This window comes from Eulemur rufifrons, chromosome 20 (genome assembly GCF_041146395.1).
Source record: "Eulemur rufifrons isolate Redbay chromosome 20, OSU_ERuf_1, whole genome shotgun sequence".
NCBI lineage: Eukaryota > Metazoa > Chordata > Mammalia > Primates > Lemuridae > Eulemur > Eulemur rufifrons.
In genome coordinates, this window is record NC_091002.1 from 15825324 (window position 1) to 15848051 (window position 22728).

Here is a 22728-nt window from a genome sequence, read left to right on the forward strand (position 1 = left end):
CTGGATCCCCCAGTGTTCTCAGAGGCTTGGAGGAGAACCGTCCAAAAGCATCAGGGCCAGAACGAGCCAGAAATAAACTGTACCGCGTTAAGCCACTGAGGTGTCGGGAGTTGCTACCACAGCATCGCCTAGCACATCCTGACTAGTGCATAATACAAGAACTTGACCTTCTGGTGTGGAGATTGAATAATAATGATAATGATAATACTATTCTAAGAAATTTACATATTTTATCTCATTGGTGCAACAGCCCTTTCAAGAGGAGACTGCTATCCCCAAGTTACATATGAGGAAATGGAGAAGTTAAGAAACTGGCCCAAACTCAGACAATTTGCGGGCAGGTGAGTCAGTGTTTTCCCAGGCAGGCTGTGTCCAAAGCCCTCACTTTTAACCATCATAGCAGAGCACCTCTCTCGCTCGCTGGGAGTGATTGCCCTCCGGCATCTAGTGGATTCAGGGTTATTAGTTCTGGGCAATTTGGGAAGCAGGGTTGAGTGATAACTGATGTGTTGAGCAATTTTTTAAAAAACCTTGAATCTATAATAGCACACCAGATCTTTTTTGCAAGTGAGTTCTTTCAAACTTTCAGGAACAGATAATTCCCGTGCTGATGCATGTATATGCACATGCTGTATACCAGTGTGAACAGTTGTGTGGTTTGTGTGTGTGAATGCATGTGTGTGTGCATGTGATGGGCATGTGTGTGCAAGATGCACTTGTGTGTCTAGTGGGTAGGGATGTGGGGGATGTTTATGTGGTATGTGTATATGGGTGTGGTGGCCTTGCATGTATGAGTGTGGTATGCTTGTTGACATGTGTGTAGTCTGTATTGCATGGTATATGTGTGCACATGGCATGCATGTGCTGTGTGGTGGTGTGTGTCCATGTGCTATGCATATGTTTGCTATGCATGTGCATGTGTATATGTTTGCATGGTGTAGGCGTGTGTGATGTGCCGATGTGTGGGTTTGACGTGTGTGGGTGTGTTTGTGTGGTATATGTGTGCATGTATCTGTATGTGTTTTGGTGCTGTGCTTAGGTGTGTGCTAACACACATGCACACCAGCTACACATATGCATACCACATACCATACATATATATATATATATCCTGGACTCACCAAACACACCATGCAGACATGCACATTACCACACACATATGCACAAGTATTAATACATGCATGCTACATACAAACGGGAAAGCGTGGCACGCTGGAGCACGTGTCAGTCCTAACCCCACCCTAGTCATTGGTCAGGGCATAGCCCAGGTGTCACCAGGGAAGCCTCCAAGATCCCGCCCTCTTCTGCATTCCCCCAACTCTCCCTTCTTGCACTGGTCACACGGTATCTTTAATTTTATATTTTTATGGTTTATAATGTCAAGTTACTAATATTTAATTAATTATAAAATTAGGTTTTCCTTCTCTGCCTTCCCAGCTGGACCTTAAGTGCTCCCGGGGGCTGGATCTGTGTCTGATTCCACGTGCTCAGCCGAGGGCCTGGCAGAGAGTAACAGCTCAGTTGTTTGTGTTCTTGCTGAATGAACAAATTGAATTTTAGCATCATGAATTTTAGCATTCATCTGAAAATTAATCAAAAAATTAACCCATGCCATGTTGTCCACATTGCAGTCTAATAAGGAAATTCACGTCTCTCTCCAGGGAGGAATTATTGCTGGGCAATCTGGGGCCCGCCATGCCTTCGTCCTGGGGCAGGAGTGTCAGCCTGGGCTCAGGTGGTGCCCCCTGCTAGGACGCGGGTGTGTAGGCAGAGGTGTGGGATGGAGCCTGAAGCAGGCCCAAGCACCGGGAAGGGTGAGCGGTGCTGGTCCCTGGGGCAGCTCCCTGGATAGTGGGGACAGGCTGCAGGCAGAGGAGGGAAAGGTTTTCACAACGTCAGGGCCACTGCTCTAGGGTCCAGCAATAGCACGTGGCCTTGAGATGTGGCGGGCCCCGACCACGGCCCGGCCCTGGCAGACGGCAGATACTGCCGCTGCAGGAGTGCCTGGCCCACAACAAAGCTGTGGGATCCAGGGCTGGCAGTTCCGGGACGGAGAGGCAGGGACCACAGCGGGGGAGGGAGCATCCAGGGAAGGGACCTCAGGGCTGTTACAGTGAGTGTGGCATTGGGCTCTCTGCAGCTCCATGGCTTGTGGCCACCATCACCGCAGGATGGAACAGAAAAATGCAGCACACGTTGCTTCCCAGGAAAGAGGACGCCCCTTGGCTGGGGCTTGGGTTGTGTTCAGACACTGAAAGTCTTGCATTTGCACATTTGCAGATAAAGCCAGAGCCAGTGAAATGCGGGACATCACTGATGTGGCCCCACTATTCCCAGCTGGTTCACAGGTCCCTCTCCACAGAAACACACAGAGCCTTCGATGGGGATTCTGGTTCCAGTGGTTTGCCGAGTGGGTGCACTCAGAAGGGGAGTAAAGTCCTAAGGGCAGGGCAGGCGGTGTTGCAGCCAGGGCCATTCCAGCCTGATCCCACGGCCACTCCGAGTGCGGAGGTGCCACAGGGCCGGCTTCTCCATGATTTGGTCACTAGCTGCAGGCCGCTCTGGGGACACAACCTCCCGATCAGTCTGGGATAGGGCAGCTGTGAGCTACAGCAGCTGACGCTCGGGAGCTGGGGTGGGCTCTGGCCGGGAGAGGGGACCTGGGTGGGACACAAATAGCACCTGCTGCAGTCGGTGCTGTGGCCCGAATGCCTGCGTCCCCCCAAAATTCGTATGTTGACCCCTTAACCCCTGACATGATGGCACTTGGAGGTGGAGCCTTTGGGAGACGAGCAGGTCCCGAGGGCAGACCCCTCCTGACTGGGATCCACTAGGAGCTCCCTGCGCCTCCTGCCCCGCGAGGACACAGCGAGAGGATGGACGCCCACGAACCAGGAAGGGGGCCCTCACCAGACACCACATCTGCTGGGGCCTTGACCTTGGACCTCCTGGCCTCTAGACGATGAGGAATACATTTCTATTGTCATAAGCCACTCGGGCAGCCTGCAGCCTTAAGGCCACATGTGGCCTTCTAGGTCCTTAAGTGTGGCCTTTTGACTGAATCCAAATTTTACAGAGCAAATATTTTATTAAAATGGGTGCAACAGAGAAAGATGTGGCTTTTCTGCTTCTTTTGGTGCTTAAAAAAGAACATTCTTGAAATCAGAAGGCTGCAGGTTCCCCACCCCGGATGGCATTCTGTTATGGCAGCCCGAACGGACTGAGACCACCCATGTTCACTCCATGGCCCCGAAAGCAACCGTTTGGCGGGGTCCATTGAACTACTGGCTCTGTGATCACCCTCTGGGGCCACAGGACACACCCACACTGCAGTCCCTGATGTCCACAGCAGGGTACTGAGGTTCTGATTGGGGTCTCTGAGTGGCCCGTGCAGCCGAGCGGCGCCTTGCGGTGTGGACACTTCCCCAGGACTCTGAGCTCCTGGCACAGCCCCGGGGGCGGCAGCGGGCCCGCCTCAGAGGCACGGGTCAGATGGCCCCGCACGCGTGTTATCGTGCCTGTGTGCGTGGATCCCAGTGCCGCTGTTTTCTTAAATATAAAAGCAAGAGTCAAGTCTTAAACTGCCTAAGCCATCGTCGTGCCACTGACAAGCTCCACACAGGAACGGAAACCGTAACCACATGAAATAGTCACGCTCCACGTCGCGGCGCTGTACTGACGTGAGGCAGGTTGTTTTTGTTTGTTTGGGGTTTCTTTCTTCTTTTTCCAAAGTGGATTACAAAATGCCCCCCCCTGAGAAAGCTGCTCACAGAGAGCTTGCACCCCACTCCCGGAGGGGTCGCCCCTGAGCGGAGAACAAGAGGCCCCGAGAGCCGTCGTGAACGCGGGGGCTCCTCTGTCGGGGTCACGGGCCTGGCTGGGAACAGGGGCACCTGCCCCCACCTCGAAGCAGCTGTGTCGCCAGCAGGTGCGGCAGCCTGCAGCCTCCCACCGACTCCTTCACACCAGGCGATCGTTATTTTCCAGATGTGCAATAGTCACATTACTATTATTACTTTTTTAAGTGCCACCACCTAACATCTGCTGGGAAACCTAGGATACTGCCTACACTCAGGTTTGAGGAAGCCCCTTGTCCCCCTCCCAGGCCCCCTCATCTCCACCAGCCTGCGAGACCCCATCCTCCAGGGGCTTGGTGGGGGGTGGCACTGTCACCTGCTGATGCCACTCTGGTGTGGTGGCTCTCTACCCATCACCACCAGAACCCCATGGGTCTGCACCGTTTTTACCTCACTTCTTTACACGGCAAGACCGAGGTCAGGGTGGCCCTGTCACCCACACGCAGACTCACGTGAGCTGGCGAATGCCAAGGGAGACTGTTCCCCAGGTCTGTCTGCCGTGAGGGGCTCTGTCCTGGCCAAGCCAGCACCAAATGCCACTTCAGGAGGCCCGGCCCTGGCTCACAGAGCGCAAGAAGACACAGACTTGTTTTCCACTTTTCAGAAGTTTTATTATAAAGAGAGTCGAGAGAAGCACTGGGCACCGAGACACACATTCGCCAGGGCCAGGAAACAGCTGCAAACAACGTCAAGAACCAAAACCAAAACCAAACCCCAAAACCACACACACGTTATGAGAAGCTGCAACTTTGTTCTCAAGGTTTCTTCATAAATAGACAAAGGTCGTCACTGGCGATTTTAAATAGATGGACATATGGTTAAAGGAAAAGAGCGATCCTCCAAGGGTGGCTGTCGCTGTCCGGTTCTGGCTATGCAGACAACGAAACGGTTGGGCGGCCGCTTTTGTGCACGTCTCCCTTAAGATAAAACTTAAAAAAACAAATGTGCTAAGGGTCATATAAAATGCTTTTTTACCTTAAAGGAAACTACTTTTTCCCCCACAAAATAATCTTACAGATGTCTTCAGCACAGTTCTAAAACACTTAGCCAACTACTTACACGGAGCCAACAGTTCATAGGTTTCATACTCTTTTGTTCACACTGGAAAACCGTTATGTGCACGTCCATGGCGGGCCCGGCCCCCTGGCCCATGCATCTGGGGTGGGTGTCTGTTGGTAAGAGACCCCGCCAGGGGCAGCCCACGTGGGCTGGGGCTGGGGCCAGGCATCCAGATGTAGGGTACCGTGTGCAGGGTGAGGAGCGGGGTCCACAGCTACCCTGGAGCAAGCAGGTCAGCGGGCAGAAGGTTCCTGCAGGTTCTTTGGGCTGGCGGCGGGCAGTGGGCCGCCTCTGCAGAGTCTGGTGGGAGGTCGAGGGAGAGACTCAGCCCTGGGGCATTGGTGTGTCACTGCTCTCTCGGATCAGTCACCCTGCCTCCTGCCAAGGCCTCTTTTCTGCTGTCAGCCCTTCAGGCCCGGAGCAGCGCCCTTCCAGTGAGCCTCAGGGAGGGGGGGAGGCGGGCTTAGGTGAGGTAGAGTGATTTGTCCCTGGGGAGCAGGCTGTGGGAGAGAGGAGGGGCTGTCAGAGCTGCTGAGCCCACCCGGGCCTGGGGAGCACCAGGACGGCTGCGCTCTGGCCTGTCACTCCGCCTGACCCAGCAGTCCCTCTGCAGAGGAACACACGGCCATGCCCTCCCGGACCACCCACCTTGCAGAGACAAGCCCCTCCTGGGATCCCAGCAGGGACCACCGGGTCCTCAGCTCTGGGAGGAAGGGCAGCAGTGTGCCTGTCCTGCATGGAAGCCCATGCCAACGTCACCATGGCTCTCATGTTGGTTTTTTTTCTTTTTTTCTTTTTTTTTGAGACAGAGTCTCACTCTGTTGCCCGGGCTAGAGTGCTGTGGCATCAGCCCAGCTCACAGCAACCTCAAACTCCTGGGCTCAAGCAATCCTTCTGCCTCAGCCTCCCGAGTAGCTGGGACTACAGGCATGCACCACCAGGCCTGGCTCATTTTTTCTATATATTTTTAGTTGTCCAGCTAATTTCTTTCTATTTTTTTTTAGTAGAGACAAGGTGTCGCTCTTGCTCAGGCTGGTCTCGAACTCCTGACCTTGAGCGATCCTCCTGCCTCGGCCTCCCAGAGTGCTAGGATTACAGGCGTGAGCCACTGCGCCTGGCCTAATGTTGGTTTTTAATTGCAGGATTTTCATTTGTAAATTTCAAACTGGATTCAGGGAGGACAGGTGATTTTTATGTTTTTAAAATAGGGCACTGCCGTGGTCCGACCTCCACGCTGGGTGTGAAGGGCCAGCCTTGGGAAGCTCTGACATTCTGTGATGTCCACTAAAGACATGGCCTCGGCTTCCCACGGTGAGGGGGAAGGGCTGGGGTAGGAGGGGCTGTACCTGCTCAGGGTGAGGGGAGGGAATCCTTGCTCACCACATAGAACCTCTCCCCAGGCATGTTGGAAAGGGGGCACGTGCCCTGTTGGCCTGTGCAGTACCCAGAGCACTGGTGACCTTGGCAGGGGGGGAGCCCTGAGCCGGAAGGCCCACACCCCAGGCTAGGGGCAGCTGGCGCCAGCTGCAGAGATGGCCACTAAACATGGTGCTGCGCCTTCCAGGCTGTGGAGCGTCACTGGGACAGCATTTGAAAGGCCAAGTGTGCAGGACGGGAGGGGAGGCCCGAGGCAGGAGGCCCACCAAGCACCAGGAAGGAGCCCCGGACGCCAGAGTCTGGGCAGTTGGTCCCCTGTCCTGCATTCTCAGCTTCCCTCTTCCCCAGAGAACTGCCCGTGGCTGAATGGGGACCGCCCTGCCCAGGGGGCTACACTGCTCCAGGGGAGCCCACAGCCAAGGGCCGCCTGACACAGGTGTACATACAGCCAGGTCCCGGCCCATAGGTGGGCCCCATTCTGCACACTCTGCGGTACATCGTGCTCCAGGGCTCCCGTGGGATCAGAGGGGAGCTGGGGTCCAGCTGAGGCCACATCCTTGTCACCTCCTGCCCCCGCCCTGTCCGCCTCCCTCACCCCCTTCTCCTGCAAACGCAACTCGACAACACATGATCCCGGGCCCCTATTCCCTGCGTCCTCAGGCTCTGCCTCTAGGGAACCTGGCCTGAGACACAGGACCCCTCTGTGAATGTCACATGGAAGGAAGAAAAAAAGCAAGACTGAAGACAGCCTCATTTCCCAAGCAGGCCTCCCCATCCAGGGCCCACGGGGCCAGGCGTCCTCTCCTTAAGACTCTACCCCGTCCCCCGCAGGGGGGCAGTGACTCTAGGGCTGGGCGCAGGCCCCTTCCCCTGGGCATCCCGTTCCCACTCTCCCGTGCCAGCAGGACAGAGGCAGGACCAGTGGCGCGACGGGCGAGGACTGACCTGCAGGTGCTGATGCCGCACTCCCCGCTGGGGTAACTGCTGTCCCAGTCCCCGCTGCTCGTGGGGTTGGATGGGCCAGGAGAGCGGGGGCCTGAGCCGGCGGGGAACTCGGAGATGTGGGGGAAGTCCTGCGGAGGAAGGAGGACACGGCGGGCTGAGGAAAGACGAGGGGCTGGGGGTGCGCTGTCTCAGGCGGCCCAGGGGGGTGGGGAGGGGACCCTGTGCTGAGGGCATCCTCGCTCCGCAGGGACACTTCCTCTGGGTCACACGCAATGTCCACTCTGCTTCCCATGCGTCTTCCTTTCCCCCAGCACAGCACGTTTCAAAATATTCAACCCTTGTCTTAGCTGAATCGGGGGGACAGACTTTGCTTTAAGGGCATCGCCCTTTCTGGGCTGCAGTTTCCCAATCTGTAAAATGGAGTCATTGGGCTGAACACCTTCCAAGGGCTGTGTGACCCTTGTAACAGTCTCTGTACACAGTCAGCAGGGGCCGGGCCTTGAAGGCTTTGGGGAGAGCCAGGGACTAGGGCTAATGTGGCAGAAGCCATGGTGGCCCCAGCCTCTGGGGCCAGGGAGCTGGGATGGACAAGGTGTGTGGGAGGGAGGGCCTGGAATAGCCCAAGAATCTGCCTGGCAACTTGTCACCTGTTCCTGACAACCAGTTATGTCTCAGGTGAGGTGTACCAGGCCTATGTCACAGCTGAGGCTCAGAGAGGTCAGGTGCCAAGGCTGAGGTCCCATCGCCGGTGAGTGGCGGAGCCAGGATCTGAAATCCCAAGCCGCTTCCCCTCCCCACGTGGGATCACAGAAGGGCTCACTCCTACTCCATCCTGCTTACCTGTGGCCCTGGAGGTGAGGGGCTCATCGCCAGCTGCACCTGGAGTGCCATGGGGGTGGGCAGGACAGAGGCCTGGGGGGCTGGGGACATGCTGACAGGTGGGCTGAGCAGGGCGCCCTGTGCGTGGGGGGGCAGTGGCAGCTGCTGGTGCAGTGAGGGGCTGAGCGGGAAGGAGGGTGGCGGCGGCGGGGACGCGCTGAGGCCAGGCAGCAGCGACTTGGAGCCCAGCGTCCGGGCGAGGCTGGCAGGAGAGGCCCCGCTGCGGAAGGCCTGCAGGTCCGACGGCGTCAGGAAGGAGGCCAGGCCCGGCATGGCGTACATGGGCTGCTTGGGTGGCAGCATTTTGGCTGGTGGGTTCACTTGAGTGCTCTTGGTCTCCCCTTGGTCCGGGGAGCTCTGGAGGGAGACAGAAACCAGTCACTGGAGAAGAGGGGTAAGCCAGAACTTGGGCTGTGAGGCCAGGTGGCTCTGCAACCCTCTGCCATGGCCCCCGGCTGGCCCTGTAACCAGAGCTAACGCAGGCTCCCTAGTACACTTGGCTCTGACCATCCACCCAGCCCCTGCTTTTATCCCTGGGGGGATCCTCCACCCACGGCGGGGTCCCCTGCTCCTCGGCGGGGCCAGTGGACCCAGCATCACCCAGACGTGCTGTCCTCCAGCCCCTGCCTTCGCATGTGCCATTCCCTCGACCTCGAGCACCCTCTTTCCTTGGCCTTTGTGGCCCAGCACAGATGCCATCTCCTCTGCGACAGCTTCCAGGACAACACCCACCTCTACCTGGGCCACGCATCCACAGCCACACCTCGCCTCTTGCGTTGCTGGTGTTGACAGAGGAGGCAGAGAGTGTGGTGATGAGATGCCATATTTTGGGGTAGCATGTCGTGACTCCCACCAGTGGTCAGGAGTGAAGGCCAAAATTTGAAAACTGGCAAAACTGGGTTGAATCCTAGCACATCCACTTTAACAAACTGGATAGTTTCAGGCAAGCTGCTTAACCCCTCTGGGCACTGAGGTCTTGGAAGAATTCAATGACGTGAGATGCATGTAAAGTGCCCAGAGTGAGCGTGGCTCACCGTATGTGCACTGCAGACGTGACCATGTCGGTCTCACCCTCCTTTTCCAAGACCTGTGGTGCTGACCACTCCTGTGGGCCCCAGTCCTCACTCCCTTCCTCTGATGCCCCCCTACTGCCCAATCAGGGCTGTGCTTGGGGATTCCAGGTGTTACCTTGGAGACGAGGCTAGCCCTATAGGCTGCCAGAGCCTTCAGATACTCCTTTTTCGCTGCTTCAGTCTTCCTCTTATAGGCCTGAAAGATCCAACACACGGGCAACGCTGGGGAGAATGTTACAGAGGAGACACAGGGCAGGGGCCTGGGATGGGAAGGCGTGGATTCGAGGGCCATGCATGGATGGGGGTGTTGGGATCAGAAACCAGGTCAGTCACCCACCAGCCCCCTTCTGGGAGAACTGCACAGGGATTATGGAGACCAGGGTATATCCCAGTTCCTCAGCCAAGTTGCTCTGTGCCCTTGGGCAACATGCTTCACCTCTCTGGGCCTCCTGGTCACACCACCACACTGACCATAAAAAGACAAGGCCCTTGAAGCCTCCTATTTTGATCCAGCACAGTGCAGATGTCTTAATGTTGCACCATCTTTGCATCCTAGAATGAACCCTACTCAGTCATAGTATGTGAATCCGGATTCAATTTGCTAATATTTTTATTAGGCATTTTAGACCTAGGTTCATATGTTATTGTAGGAGAGGCCAGTGTGTTCATACCACCTTGTGTCCATACCTTTTGGTAGAACTCTCCCACAATGACATGGGGCTTGGCCTTAAGATTTGCTTTGGCCAATAGGATGAGAGCAAATTTGATGCAAGCAGAGACTGGAAAAGTGCTTACACATTGGGCCTTGTCCTCTTGCTGTTCTTGGAACTCTGAGTGGCTATGTGAACAAGCCTGAGCTAGACTGATGGATGATGATGAGAATCACATGGCCCACTTTGGCCCCACTGCTCTTTACTTTTTATAAAATTTTCATTTCGACTCTGGTGGGATACGAACCCACAACCTTTGAGTTCTCACTGCTCTTAACTGATAGCCATCTAACTCCCAGAAGCAGAGCTGCTTAATTTACTGGTAGCTCACTACAGACACATGGGTGAGCCCAGCTAAGTGTAGCAGAAGAACCATTCAGCTGAGCCCAGCACAATTCATGGGCTCTCAGAATTCTGAGTTGAATAAATGGTTGTTGTTTGAAGCCATTAAGTTTTGGAATTGTTTGTTACACATTCAAAACTAACTGATACAGTTAGCTTCATTATATTTTAGTGTCAAGATTACATTGTATATAAAGACTTGTGAAGGTTTTCATTTTTCTAAGCTCTAGAATTGTCTGTTCTTTGATGCTTTGAAAGAGCATTCCCATTAATCAGCCACGCTTGGAACTTTGGGGAGAAGTGGGGTTTTTTTCTTGTTTGTTTGTTTCCTATAATTTTCTCAATAATACTTCCCATCATTATTAGTATATTAATTATTAGTAAAATAGGACTATACATAAAATTTGTTAATGTGATTTAAAAAAACAGATATAAACTATCAGCCAGCCTTATTTAATAGTGTAACACGAGAAGTAGAAGACCATTATCCCCATCATTATTGAACATATTTTTTTAGAATCCTAGTGAGAGTAGCTGGGAAAAGAAAATAAAATTAGAAATATAAATATGAGAAATGAGACAAAAATAAAGAGACAAAATTATCATCATCATCATTTGTAAAAAATATATATGTACACATGTGTATATTTATAGACATATACATATATATGTATATAGTGAGATGTGTGTGTGTATTAACCTGGAAGACCCAGGAATTAATCTAAAATGATCAGAAATAAAATAGTTTAGCCAGGTGGGTAGGTACAAAATAAATTCTTAACTTTTTTATACATCAACAACAATCTGCCAGAAAAATGTGAAAAAAAAACTATGCTATTTTTTAAATGTATTGCGTAAAAGGAGAGATACAGCAATTATTGGATGGGAATAAATATATAACAAGTTCTTGGATTAAAAGAAATACACCAGAAAGGTCAAGAAAAATGAATTAAAAACTCAGAAATAGGACCAATGCAGGAGGTAAGGACCCTCAACCACCTTCGCTGGCCCCTGGGCTGTGGTGAATGGGGTCAGACGCAGCCTCTGCTGGAAGCAGTGTCAGTGTCCAGAGCACCCGAGACCACTGTCCCCTCAGACTGTGTACAAAAGGGAGAGGAAATTCCCCCTGCCGCCAAAGAAACTGAGGTCTTCTTAGGAAGGGGAATGGATGCCAACCAGTGAAAATGACAAACGTCCCTGTGGCAGAGGCTGGCAGTGCCCTGTCCCTTATCCCCTAGGCCCTTACCACCGTACTACACACGAGCTCAGCTTCCAACCACCAACAATGGTGCCCCGGTGTCCCTTTGCCTGAGGGTTCGTGCTGGTAGCCGCAGCCTGGTCTGCCGTGTGCACAGCAGGCCAGGAGTGCTGCAGAATTAATGTCCCCTGGAGCAGCTCTCAACCAGCGAACGACAAAAGCTGGTGTCCACCCCAGCACCCCTGCCCCTCAGATGGGGTCACTCTAAGGCATGGCGGGTTCTGCGCTGGCCCCCGAGGTCCCCAGCGGGGTCACGTTCCTGTCGCCCGCAGTGGTAGCTTCTTTGACAATCTGACTTCCTTTCCCTGTCTCACTTCCCCACTCCCCTGCCAGCAGATTTTGGGGTGATCTCACAAATAAACCATTTACACTCTAATACATTCTAAAATTATTAGAAATTTTAGAATGTGGAAAAGGAAGCGTTTAAGATAAGGCAATAATCTCTCTGCCTGGCCTCAAGCCTGCTGCTCTTCCTGTGTCTCCCATCTCAGTAAAAGGCATCTTCGTTTACCCAGAACACAACCCAGATCCAAGGAGGTGACTTCCATGACACGCTCTGGGTCCCCTACCCCAAACACCTGGTCCAGGCCACTGTCCTCTCCCCTGTGCATGACTGTGGGACCGGCCACATCTGCTCACACCCGCCTTATGCAGCCACACCGGCCCCTCCTGTGCATCAAATGCTTCAGTCGGTCCCTCTGCTCTCAGCATGAGGACGGGCTCCTTCCAAGGCCTGCAAGGGCCCCGCCCTCCTCCCCAGCTCTGTCTCTGCCAGGGTGACACTGTCTCCTCTCTGGCCATCCCGGTCTCTACTCATTCATGCGTGCTTGTCCTTCCCTTGCCAGGCCTCCCTACCTGGGGCGCTTCCCCTCCCTATGGGAGCTCACCCTCAGGTCTCACCTGGAGACCGACCCCCCAGGACTACGTCTGTTCCCTCTCTTTTCACTCTCACGTACCACGTACCTTCTTGGCACACGACACAATCACAACTGTAATTTTACATTTACTTATCTGCTATTTAATTATTATCTCTTATGCTCATAGCCTTACTGAGCTTCCTAGTTCTACAGGTCTGAATGCAAATCCTGACTGTCCCCTGAGTCCCAATGGTGACCCTGGGCAAGTCACTTAGCCTCTTGGTGTCTTGTATGGATTCAGTGACATAGTGGAGGGGGAGCCCAGCACAGTACTCAGCCCAGACACGAGTTCAGAGAATGGCAGCCAGCACCTCTGTTTTACAGATAGGAAAACAGAGGCTCAGAAAGGTTAGGTGGTCAGCCTGAAGTCACACAGCACACGACTGGTCATGGCATTTGCCTATGAGCTAGTTGTGCTCTCTATTCTCCCTGGAGGTCTTCAGAGGAGGCCACAGGCACATGGTCAGTGGGGTAGGAAGCTCTGGCCTGGGCTCCAGACTTTCAGGGCTGGAGGACAAGATGGATGAGGTGCCTATTCTCATTTCATAGATGGAGAAGCAGAGAGCCAGGATGGCTAAGGCACTAGTGAGTGCAGCTGGTCGTAGTAGAGCTAGAAGGGACCTAGCTTCCCAGTTTACAGATGGGCAAACTGAGCCCAGGAAGGACTCTGCGAGAGTCTCTCATCCCAGAGGCAGGGCTTGGTTTCGGCCCTCCAAAGTCTGTCCCTGGCTCTAGGACCACAAAGAGGATGGCCCAGAAAGGGACAGGGGCTCACCTGCTTCTGCTCCTCTCCCAAGCTGTCCCACATGGAGGCCACGATCTTGGACACATCCCCGAAGGTGGCGCTGGGGTTCTGTCCCTTGATGGCGGCCTGAGTGTCTCTGAAGAAGAGCGCGTAGGCTGACACAGGCTTCTGTGGCTCATTGGGGTCCTTCTTTTTCTTCTTTTTGGGGTTCTTGGCCTTTTTTCCTGGGTCAGCTGAGGGTCTTTTTTCTCCAGAGATCTGCCCGGGGGAGAGGAAATCAGAAAACCAAATAAGCCTAAAGGCCACCTGCCGAAGGTGATCCACACAGCCCTCGGCCGAGCCGGACTTTGATCGACAGCCCCGTGTGCCTGTCCAGTCCTGCTGACACACAGGCAATGACAGGCGCTGGCTGCCACCACAAGGCTCAAACACTGCCAGGCTGACCCCTCGCTGGGTGGGGGAGGCAATAGACAGACAGCCCCTCACCCCCCACCCCGGATAAAATCCTTGGTGTTTCTTTAACTCATGAAAGAGAATCAGCATGACTGTAAAGTTGATTCAAAGAAATGCAGGAGGAAGAGAAGTCTTTATAGTCACTGAAAGAATGCTGGAATTAGGTTATTAAATTACACGCAAAATTGGTTAATGTCCTATAGAGCCATAAAACTATCACCTTTGGGACTTTTAATCTTTTCTGCTGGACAGAAATCACTTGCATCTCTACAGGGCAAAATTAATTTGCCTTGTAATCAGACAAAAATCATTTATATCACTATCACTTTTTTCTCCCCCCCAAGGTAACCCCTAATCAATAATGAATATTGAGTCAAAGCAAAGGCCCATCCTCCTAGAGAATCAGATAATTCTTGAGTGAGCCTGCTAGACCATGCTTTGCTATGACACCGAAGGCATGTGCAGTCATTTGGGGGCCTGTGTCGCAGTTCGGGATCTATAACTCTTTCTTAACTGCTCTTCCTCTTGTGATCACGAATAATCCCCAAAGCTTATCCTGGATTACAAAAAGTTGGTCTCCTGAACCACATTTCTGTGTTGCAACTTCGGACACGTGGCTTAGTCCCCTGGATGCCTGTGAGGTGGCTGATGTGACGGTCAGTGGGTCAACCCTGGGCCCGTGGCCACATCCTGGAAAACTCCAGGACCACAGTCCTGTGAGCACCTGATCTCGGGCTTCCAGGATGGGGAGGGGGTTGGGACGCCCACTACAGATCTCAGTGGGTCTCTGTTAGGATGCGGAGGCCACACAGGGACAGAGGACTTCAGTCAAAAGCTCTGGATCCTGCAGCGAAGACTGTGGCTCTGTGTGCCAAGAAGATGAAGGTGACACCATGAACTGATAGGGGAACGGTGGCCAGGGGACACGACTCAGGCCTCCACGTCTAAGGGGCAGGGAGGGACAGGGTCTGCAGCAACACTGGTTCTGCTCCTGACGCTTTCTCTGCAGCCACCCCCCTCTCCAAGCCTCAGTTCTGCCGGCACCGTGGTGAAACGCGAGCAAGACGAAGGGACGAAGATGCGTCTTGTACTGATGAAGCCTGAGCAGACCTGGCAGTGCAGGGCCTCAAGGGCACATGTGACAACTGCCCCTGTAGCTGCCTGGGTTTGAGTTCTGGTTCTGCCGCTTACCGGCTGTGTGTCACTGGATAAGTTACTTAACCATCCTGTGCCTCAGTTTCCCCATCTGCCCAGTGGAGATAATAATGGTACCTGCCACACAGGGTTGTCATGAGGATTACGTGGGCAAACACTTATGTGCTTAGAACAGTGTCTGGACCACAGGGAGTGTTTTAGGAGTGTTTGTTGCATAAAAAGTAAACTAAAAGCCATCCCTGCCTGGCCTACGACAAAAGCTGAGTTGCCCTGAGGATGAAGCTGAACCAGGATTCGGAGCTAAGCACCCTTTCCCCAGTCCAAGAGGGCAGGGTCTCATGGCACCTGCACATGGTTGCTGTCCCGGCCTCTGCAGGGCCACCACGTGGACCAGGGTGAGAGGCCCTTGCAAAGAAGAAAGGGCTCCAGGATGACGGAGGCAGGAGACCCAGGGTCAAGTCTTGATTCTGCCACCAGCTCGCTGGAGATTCTGGCAAACACTTCCCTCCCCGGCCTCTCGGGGCCTCTGATTTCCTCCCCAGTAAAACAAGATACTCCCCATCGGGGAGGCGGGCTTGGAGTCAGTGCAAAGAAAAGGACCAGAGCCTGGACAGGTGGTGGCCCCATCCCTGATGTGTTCTTGAAGAGGCTGGACCACTCTGGACTCCAGGGATGTTGGGGGGAGGCAGGTCCCCAATGGGGGACACTTTTAGCACCTCCCCCCAGGTCAGTGTTGAATACCCTGGGCCCAGAGGGGCCCTCTGCTGGACCACACGTTTTTGTCACAGTATTTTAAAAGGCCAAGATGGCCATGCGACGTGACCCTGATGGCCTTGCTGAAGCCACTTCTACTGCAGAACTGACCCGCTGGCCATGCAGGAGGTGAGACTTGGCCACGTTTTCACAGCATGTTCTCACCCAGCGCCCTCAACATTTGTTGGAGTTCCCTCTGCTTTACGCACAAGGCCATGGGGACACAGAGGGGACGGAGCTGGTCAAGGACACTTGACAAATTTAGCAGGCAGAGCAGGATACCCCAGGCCCCATGGGTGCTGTCCTCACGGGCCGGGTGCTCCACCTGCTGACTTTCCTTTTCCCTGGTTTCCAGCAAAGGGTCCGGCGGCTGCAGCTTCCCCTCGGGGACCTGATAAGTGAATCTCAAGGTCAAGCTCCAAGCAACTTTGACCTCTGCATGATTCAGTGCACTTAGGGCAACTCCAGCTCCTACAGCTCCTCGACAGTTTGCCATTGTGTTGACAGTCACCCTGGACAGAAAGTTAGTGATTTACTAAAAGGATTTGTTCTGTAAAATGTGGATTCAGTCAAAAGGCCGCACTCAAGGATCCAGAAGGCCACATGTGGCCCCCAGGCCACAGGTTCCCTGCCCCTGGTCCAGCCACTTTTCTAGTCCCTGCTAGAGGGAGTTGATGCCTGTGTCCCATAGGACCCATCCCCGCAGATGGGAGGGCACCGCATGGCTTGGCGCCTCTGCCCCTCTGCCTTGAAATGGCCACATACCTTGAAATGGGCTTCCGACTCCTCCTCCTGAGTTGAACTGGAGGGAGAGGGCGTCGCGGACTTGCTCCCCGGGGGAGACGGGGAGCTGTGGGCGATGCTGCTCCTGATGCCCATCTGCGAGATGAGCTGGGACTGGCTGAGGGCGCTCATGTGGCTGGCCAGCATCGCCGGGCGGCCCAGCAGCGGCCCTGGCCGGCCCGAGTCGTAGGCAGCCACCTCCGAGTGGACCATCTCCTGGATCTAAGAGAGGAGGACAGGGCGTGTTGAGTCAGAAAGGACCCGCCCTGCCATCTGTGTTGCGGGACTCCGGGGAGAGGCAGGCAGATGAGAAGTGGCGGGTGGGGGGCGGGCTGGCTCCATGCTGAGCTGCTGCTCCCCCTCGGGTCCCTGGCGGGTGAATCTCAAGGTCGAGCTCCATGTGACTCTGATCGCTGCGTGAGTGATTCGGTGAACTCAGGGGAGCTCCTAGAGCTCCTTGACAGTTTGCCATTGTGTTGACACTCACCCTGGACAGAAGGTTAGCACTTCAGCCCTTGCCAGGGAGCTTGGTCTGGCCGTGAACCCAGCATTTTATGCTAGCGAGTCTGCCCTCCGGGAACACGGTACCTGTCTGCACTGATTCACCAGGCAGCACAGTCACAAACAGCACAGATGCCGAAGCTAACTACGTTTTGAACCCTGGTCCTGCCACTTACCACCTGTGTGACTTTGGCCAAGTTACTTAACCTCTCTGTGCCTCAGTTTCTTCATCTGTAAAATGTGGATATAATCAAACCTACCTTCTAGGGTTGTTAAGGATCAAATATGCCCAGCAAATAGTAAGCCTTATAGTGTATAAGGGTTTGTTAAATACGTTGAATAAATACCTTGATAAAAGTTTAGTACTTTTCTTCCTATAGTTCAGTAACTTTCTTATTAACTCTATTCCCTGTGATATTTTCTAACTGGTTATTTTTGGAATATAAGAAAGCTACTGATTTTTACATGTAAGCAGTTCTCATACTAAACATATATTTAGAATAGTGTATACTTTTTGACCTAAATATAATATATATTACACAGCCCATTCAGCAAAGCATACCAATTTGCATACTCTTATAATTATTTTTATTTCCTCTGCATCTGTGGTTACTTCCCCCTTCTAATTTCTAACGTCAAATATCTGCATTTTCCTCTCACTTTTTCTTCATTAGGCAAGCTAATGGGTTTCCAATTCTATGTGGGTTCTTTTCTCCTTAAAAGAATCGAATCTCAAATTTATCACTTCTGCTTCTCTGTTTTTTAATTCTTTAATAGTGCATTTTATCTTTAGTAATCCCTTCTCCTGCATTTTAAAGATTTATAATTGTTGCTCTCCCCTCAATTTTGAGTTGTATTTTAATGTTTTAATGGACAAATGACAAATTGTATGTATTTATGGTATACAACATGATGTGTTGATTTATGTATACACTGTGGAATGATTAGATCAAGCTAATTAATATATCCATCATTTCACATTTCACTTTTGGAAGGAGCATATTTAAAATCTACTCTTTTAGCAATTTTCACATGTACTATATATTATTATTAATTATAGTTACCAGGCTGTACAACAGAGCTCCAGAATTTATTCCTCCTGTTTAAGGGAAACTTTGTATCCTTTGACCAACACCTCCCTATTCTCCACCCTCCCCAACCCCCCCAGCCCCTGGTAACCACCATCCTACTCTCTGCTTCTAGGAGTTTGAATTTATAAGATTCTACACATACAAGTGAGATCATGCAGTATTTGTCTTTCTGTACCTGGCTTATTGAGTTGCATTTTTAATTCATTGATTCCTTCATCATGTAAGAGATATCTGTGATTGTTCTTTTTTTTTTTTTTTTTAAAGAGACAAGGTCTTGCTGTGTTGCCCAGGCTGAAGTGCAGTGGCTATTCACAGGCGCGATCAGACCCCACTACAGCCTCGAACTCCTGGGCTCAAGTGATCCTCCCACCTGAGCCTCAGTGGGACTACAGGAACATGCAGCTGCACCTGGCTGCTACTGTTCTTTCTTATGGACTTACTTTTTCATTTCAATCTTAATTTCCTCTTTGATCCAAGAGTTGTCTGAGAAGAGTTTTGAAATTTCTAAGTGGTTAATTTTCTTTGTTTTTTCGTTTGGCTACTAATTTCTAGTAACAAAAGTGATCAAAGAATGTAGTCTGTACTATTTGCAATTCTGAGATTTTGTTAAGGTTTTCTTTGGGACCCTTTGGCTCATATTCCACGGTACTTACAGGCAGAAGTAGGCTGTGTTTGCAGATGAATACAGCACTATAATATTTATCTATTCAATCAGCGATGATTCTATTATTTATATTCCTTTCTTACTTTTTGGCCCTTTAATCTGACCCAGGCTTGTCTAGGTCGCCCACAACTTTTCTGCTTCCATCAAAATCTCCTGTTAGTGCTCAAAGTTTTTATTTTGGAAATGTTATGTTGTTTTTTATTGCGAAAGGAAGACAGACCGTCCATTTTATCTTCATTATGGATTGAACTTTTTATTATTATAAAGTGTCTTTTTAATCTCTTTTTTTGCCTTAAATTCAATGGAGTCTGCTATTAGTATTGCTGTCGCTGTCTACATATTTGTTTGAAGGTGTTTTCCTTTCTGAGAAGTTGTCTTTCTTACATATCTCTTAGTTTTCATTTCTTAGTGTTATCCTTGTCAAATTTTTGGTGTTTTGTTACGTTGTTTAGAAAATGAAGATTTTCTAAAAGAAAATTGCTTTCTTCTTCATGCCCTGAAACAGTATAAATAACATAGAAATTCTTTCCTTACAGAAATGAAAGAGTTTAGACCTAAAACCACCTGAGGCCCAGTGCTTGCTGTTTTCATAATATTTTCCATGGCTAATAGTTCTATTTTAGTTTCCATTTTCTCTTGAGTCAGTTTGCTTAAAAAAAAATATATGTATATAATACAGATATATTTAAAATTATCCATCTTATCCAGATATTAATACTTAATAGCATAAAACTGAAATATATTTTTAATACACTCTATGGTTTTTATAGTTAAATCCCCATTTAACATTGTAATACTATGAATACATGTTGCCTTTTAAAATGTTCCTTCTCAGGAGTTTATGTATTTTAACTGTCTATCCAAAGAACCAGTTCTTATATTTAAAAAATATTAATTTGACAACTTTTATGAGCATTAATTAAATTTTGTTTCCTTCTCTATTAATGTTGACCTCAGGTATCATATATCGCTTTTTATCTAGCTTTCAGATTAAACTATTTATTTTCATATTTTCTTTTTTAGCAACAGAATCATCTAGGGCAGGTGTTCAAACAAGAGCCATTTTCCCACACAGGGGGCATTTGTCTGAAGACGTTTTGGGTTCTGACAACTGGGGGGAGGGGTGCTACTGGCATCTAGTGGGTAGTGGCCAGGGATGTCCCCCAACCCCCGCCCCCGTCCCCGTGACAAAGTATTATGTATCCCAAAATGTCAACAGTGCTGAGGTTGAGAAAGCCTCCTCTCTATATAACTATGATTTTTCCCCTAAAGTGAATTTTAGCTGCAGCATGTAAATATTTTAAAACCATTCTGTACTTAAGATTTGACTTTCTTTGTTACCCTAAAGTTATCTGGAAGAATGTGTTCATTTAATGTGTTCATTAATTTGTTATTGTGAGCAAAGAACGTGACTCCTAGAATTTTATCTTTTTGGAATGTATTGAGGTTTCACTACAGCTTAGGATATGATCAGTTTTTGTAAAATTTTTATGTACATCTGAAATAATATTTACTCCATACCATACAAATTTCTGTATATATCTGTTCAAGAAACAGTTTTGACAAGTTTAGCTGTGAAATCTCAAGAAAAATGGGTTCAAGCCTGCCATTCCTGTTGTGCTCCCCTTAGTTTGGCTATAAAATTTAAATAGGTTTTCTTCCTTACATTCCTGACATAAAGTTAAATGTCCCAGAACGCTGTATCTTCATCATGGCTTTTCTTGTTCCTAAAAAAAAATATAAGCATCTTTGCCTTTTTTTTTTTTTTTTTTTTTTTTTTTTAAGACAGAGTCTCACTCTGTTGCCCAGGCTAGAGTGAGTGCCGTGGCGTCAGCCTAGCTCACAGCAACCTCAAACTCCTGAGCTCAAGGGATCCTCCTGTCTCAGCCTCCCGAGTAGCTGGGACTACAGGCATGCGCCACCATGCCCGGCTAATTTTTTCTATATATATTTTTAGCTGTCCATATAATTTCTTTCTATTTTTAGTAGAGGTGGGGTCTCGCTCTTGCTCAGGCTGGTCTCGAACTCCTGAGCTCAAACGATCCGCCCACCTCGGCCTCCCAGAGTGCTAGGATTACAGGCGTGAGCCACCGCGCCCGGCCGCATCTTTGCCTTAATTAATGTTTCTGTATTAAATCCTACTTGATCTTCTATCCTTATCACTCCAATTTTTCCACTGTTTTATTTTTGTCCTGCATCATTTTAAGTGTAAACAGCAGATAGGTAGATTTTGGTTTCTAACCCTGTTCTTAATATATTATGATATATAATTTTTATTATTACATTAATCTTAAAGAGATCTAAGAAACAGACTTAAAGTGAACTGTTTTAAAGGATAGAAGATTTTAAAATCTATTCTCTAAACATCCCTCTCTTCCCTCCCTAAAACATGCACACACTCGTCCTTCCCTAAGTCTTAAACAAGAATCTGACACTATTTCCTCAAGGGCAAGTTGGCCTTAGAGCTTTGTGATAGAGCTTGTTTTGTTTTATTTTTCTTCCCAGATGCCTGCTTTAGAATTCTTCCATCAGCTATTCCTGACTCAGTAATTTCATATGTTGCCGACACTTACTTGATAACGATAGAGTTTTGAATTTTTGCAAACGTGCTAAGTGTGAAATGCTCTCAAAGTTATTTTAATTCACGCTGTTCTGATTCCTAGTGGGGTTGGACACCTTTTCACAAGTTGACTGGGCCATTTGGGTTTCTGCTTATATTTCTGTTGAGGATATAAACTAGTAAGTGGGAGACTCTCTAGGAAAAAAATCTGACAATATCCAGTACATTAAAGATGTACACGTCCTACGACCTAGCAAGTCTACTCCACATGTTTACTGTAAAGAACTTGCCCATGTGCACAAGAAAGCATACATACTGCAGGAAAAATTGTGAAAGACTTTGAAATGGACAAATGAGTGTCCTTTTAATGGACTGCTAGGCATTGTCTAGTGGACCTCCAGGGTTATCTGAGTTTATAGGAGTGTGTGCCTTTGTCTTGGGGCTATTTTACAACTTTGTAAGCTGTAGAAGGACGATATTAAGGCAACTGGTTTTTTTATCATTCAAAAATTTAAATTGGCCGGTCACAGTGGCTCATACCAGCTATTTGGAAGCCCGAGATGGGAAGATTGCTTGAACCCAGGAGTTTGAGGTTGCAGTGAGCTATGATGATGCCACTGCACTCCAGCCCAGGCAACAGAGTGAGACCCTGTCTCAAAAAAAAATTTTTTTTTAATTGTGATAAAATATACATAACAAAATTTAGCATCTTAACCATTTTTAAGTGTACAGTTCGGTGGCATTAAGTACATTAACAGTGCTGTGCTACCAACCACCAACAGAATTCCACAGAATTCTTTTCATCTTGCAAAACTGATACCCTGTACCTATTAAATAATAACTCCCCATTCCTCCCTCCCCCAAGTCCCTGGAAACCAGTATTCTACTTTCTGTCTATGAATTCGACTATTTAGGTACCTCATATAAGTGTCATCATACAGTATTTGTTCTTTTGTGATTGGCTTATTTCACTTAGCATAATGTCTTATAGGTTCATCCACGTTGCAGCATGGATCATAACTTCCTTCCCTTTTTAAAGCTGAACAATACGCCATAAAATATCACGTTTTGTTTATCCATCCATCTGCTGATTGATAGACACTTCGGTTGCTTCCACCTTTGGGGTATTGTCAATAACACTGCTATGAACATGGAGGTACAAATAACATCTCTTGGAGACCCTGCTTTTAATTCTTTTGAGTATACACCCAGAATTGGAAGTGCTGTGTCATATGGTCATTCTATTTTTAATTTTTGAGAAACTCCCATACGGTTTTCCATAGTGGCTGCACCATTTTCCATTTTCACCAACAGCGCATAAGGGTTCTATTAATAGTTCCAGTTTTTCCTTATCTGTGCTCTCCCTCTCTCTCTCTCTCTCTCTCTCTCTCTTGCTCTCAGCCATCGTAATGAGCGTGAAGTGGAAGGGAACTCACTCTTATCCATAAAAATGCAAAACACATTTTGTCTGGTAGGGATATAATTGCTCCCACCCTGTAGAAAAGATGATTCCAAACATCATATCCTCTTGTTCTACAGATAATCAACCAGTTTTTCCTTTATCAGGAAATTCATTTCAGCATCCCGATTGCCTACCTATATGTCT

The 22728-nt window shown here is 49.6% G+C and overlaps 1 protein-coding gene across 4 annotated transcripts in view; it reads right to left on the bottom strand.

Annotated features, from left to right (window-relative positions):
* Nucleotides 1-4446: 4446 nt before the first annotated feature.
* The window catches only part of TOX2 (TOX high mobility group box family member 2), a 135028-nt gene continuing 116746 nt past the window's right edge, over nucleotides 4447-22728 (bottom strand). For 3 of the 4 annotated variants that reach the window (XM_069495880.1, XM_069495883.1, XM_069495882.1), the window contains 6 exons: nucleotides 16289-16528; nucleotides 13193-13420; nucleotides 9306-9386; nucleotides 8079-8474; nucleotides 7239-7366; nucleotides 4447-5416 (listed from right to left, as the gene is read on the bottom strand). In XM_069495880.1, the coding sequence (XP_069351981.1) occupies nucleotides 5380-5416; nucleotides 7239-7366; nucleotides 8079-8474; nucleotides 9306-9386; nucleotides 13193-13420; nucleotides 16289-16528 (1110 nt within the window). In that variant the 3' untranslated portion in view covers nucleotides 4447-5379. The remainder of the gene's footprint in view (nucleotides 5417-7238; nucleotides 7367-8078; nucleotides 8475-9305; nucleotides 9387-13192; nucleotides 13421-16288; nucleotides 16529-22728) is intronic. The other variant, XM_069495881.1, reaches the window with a different exon arrangement.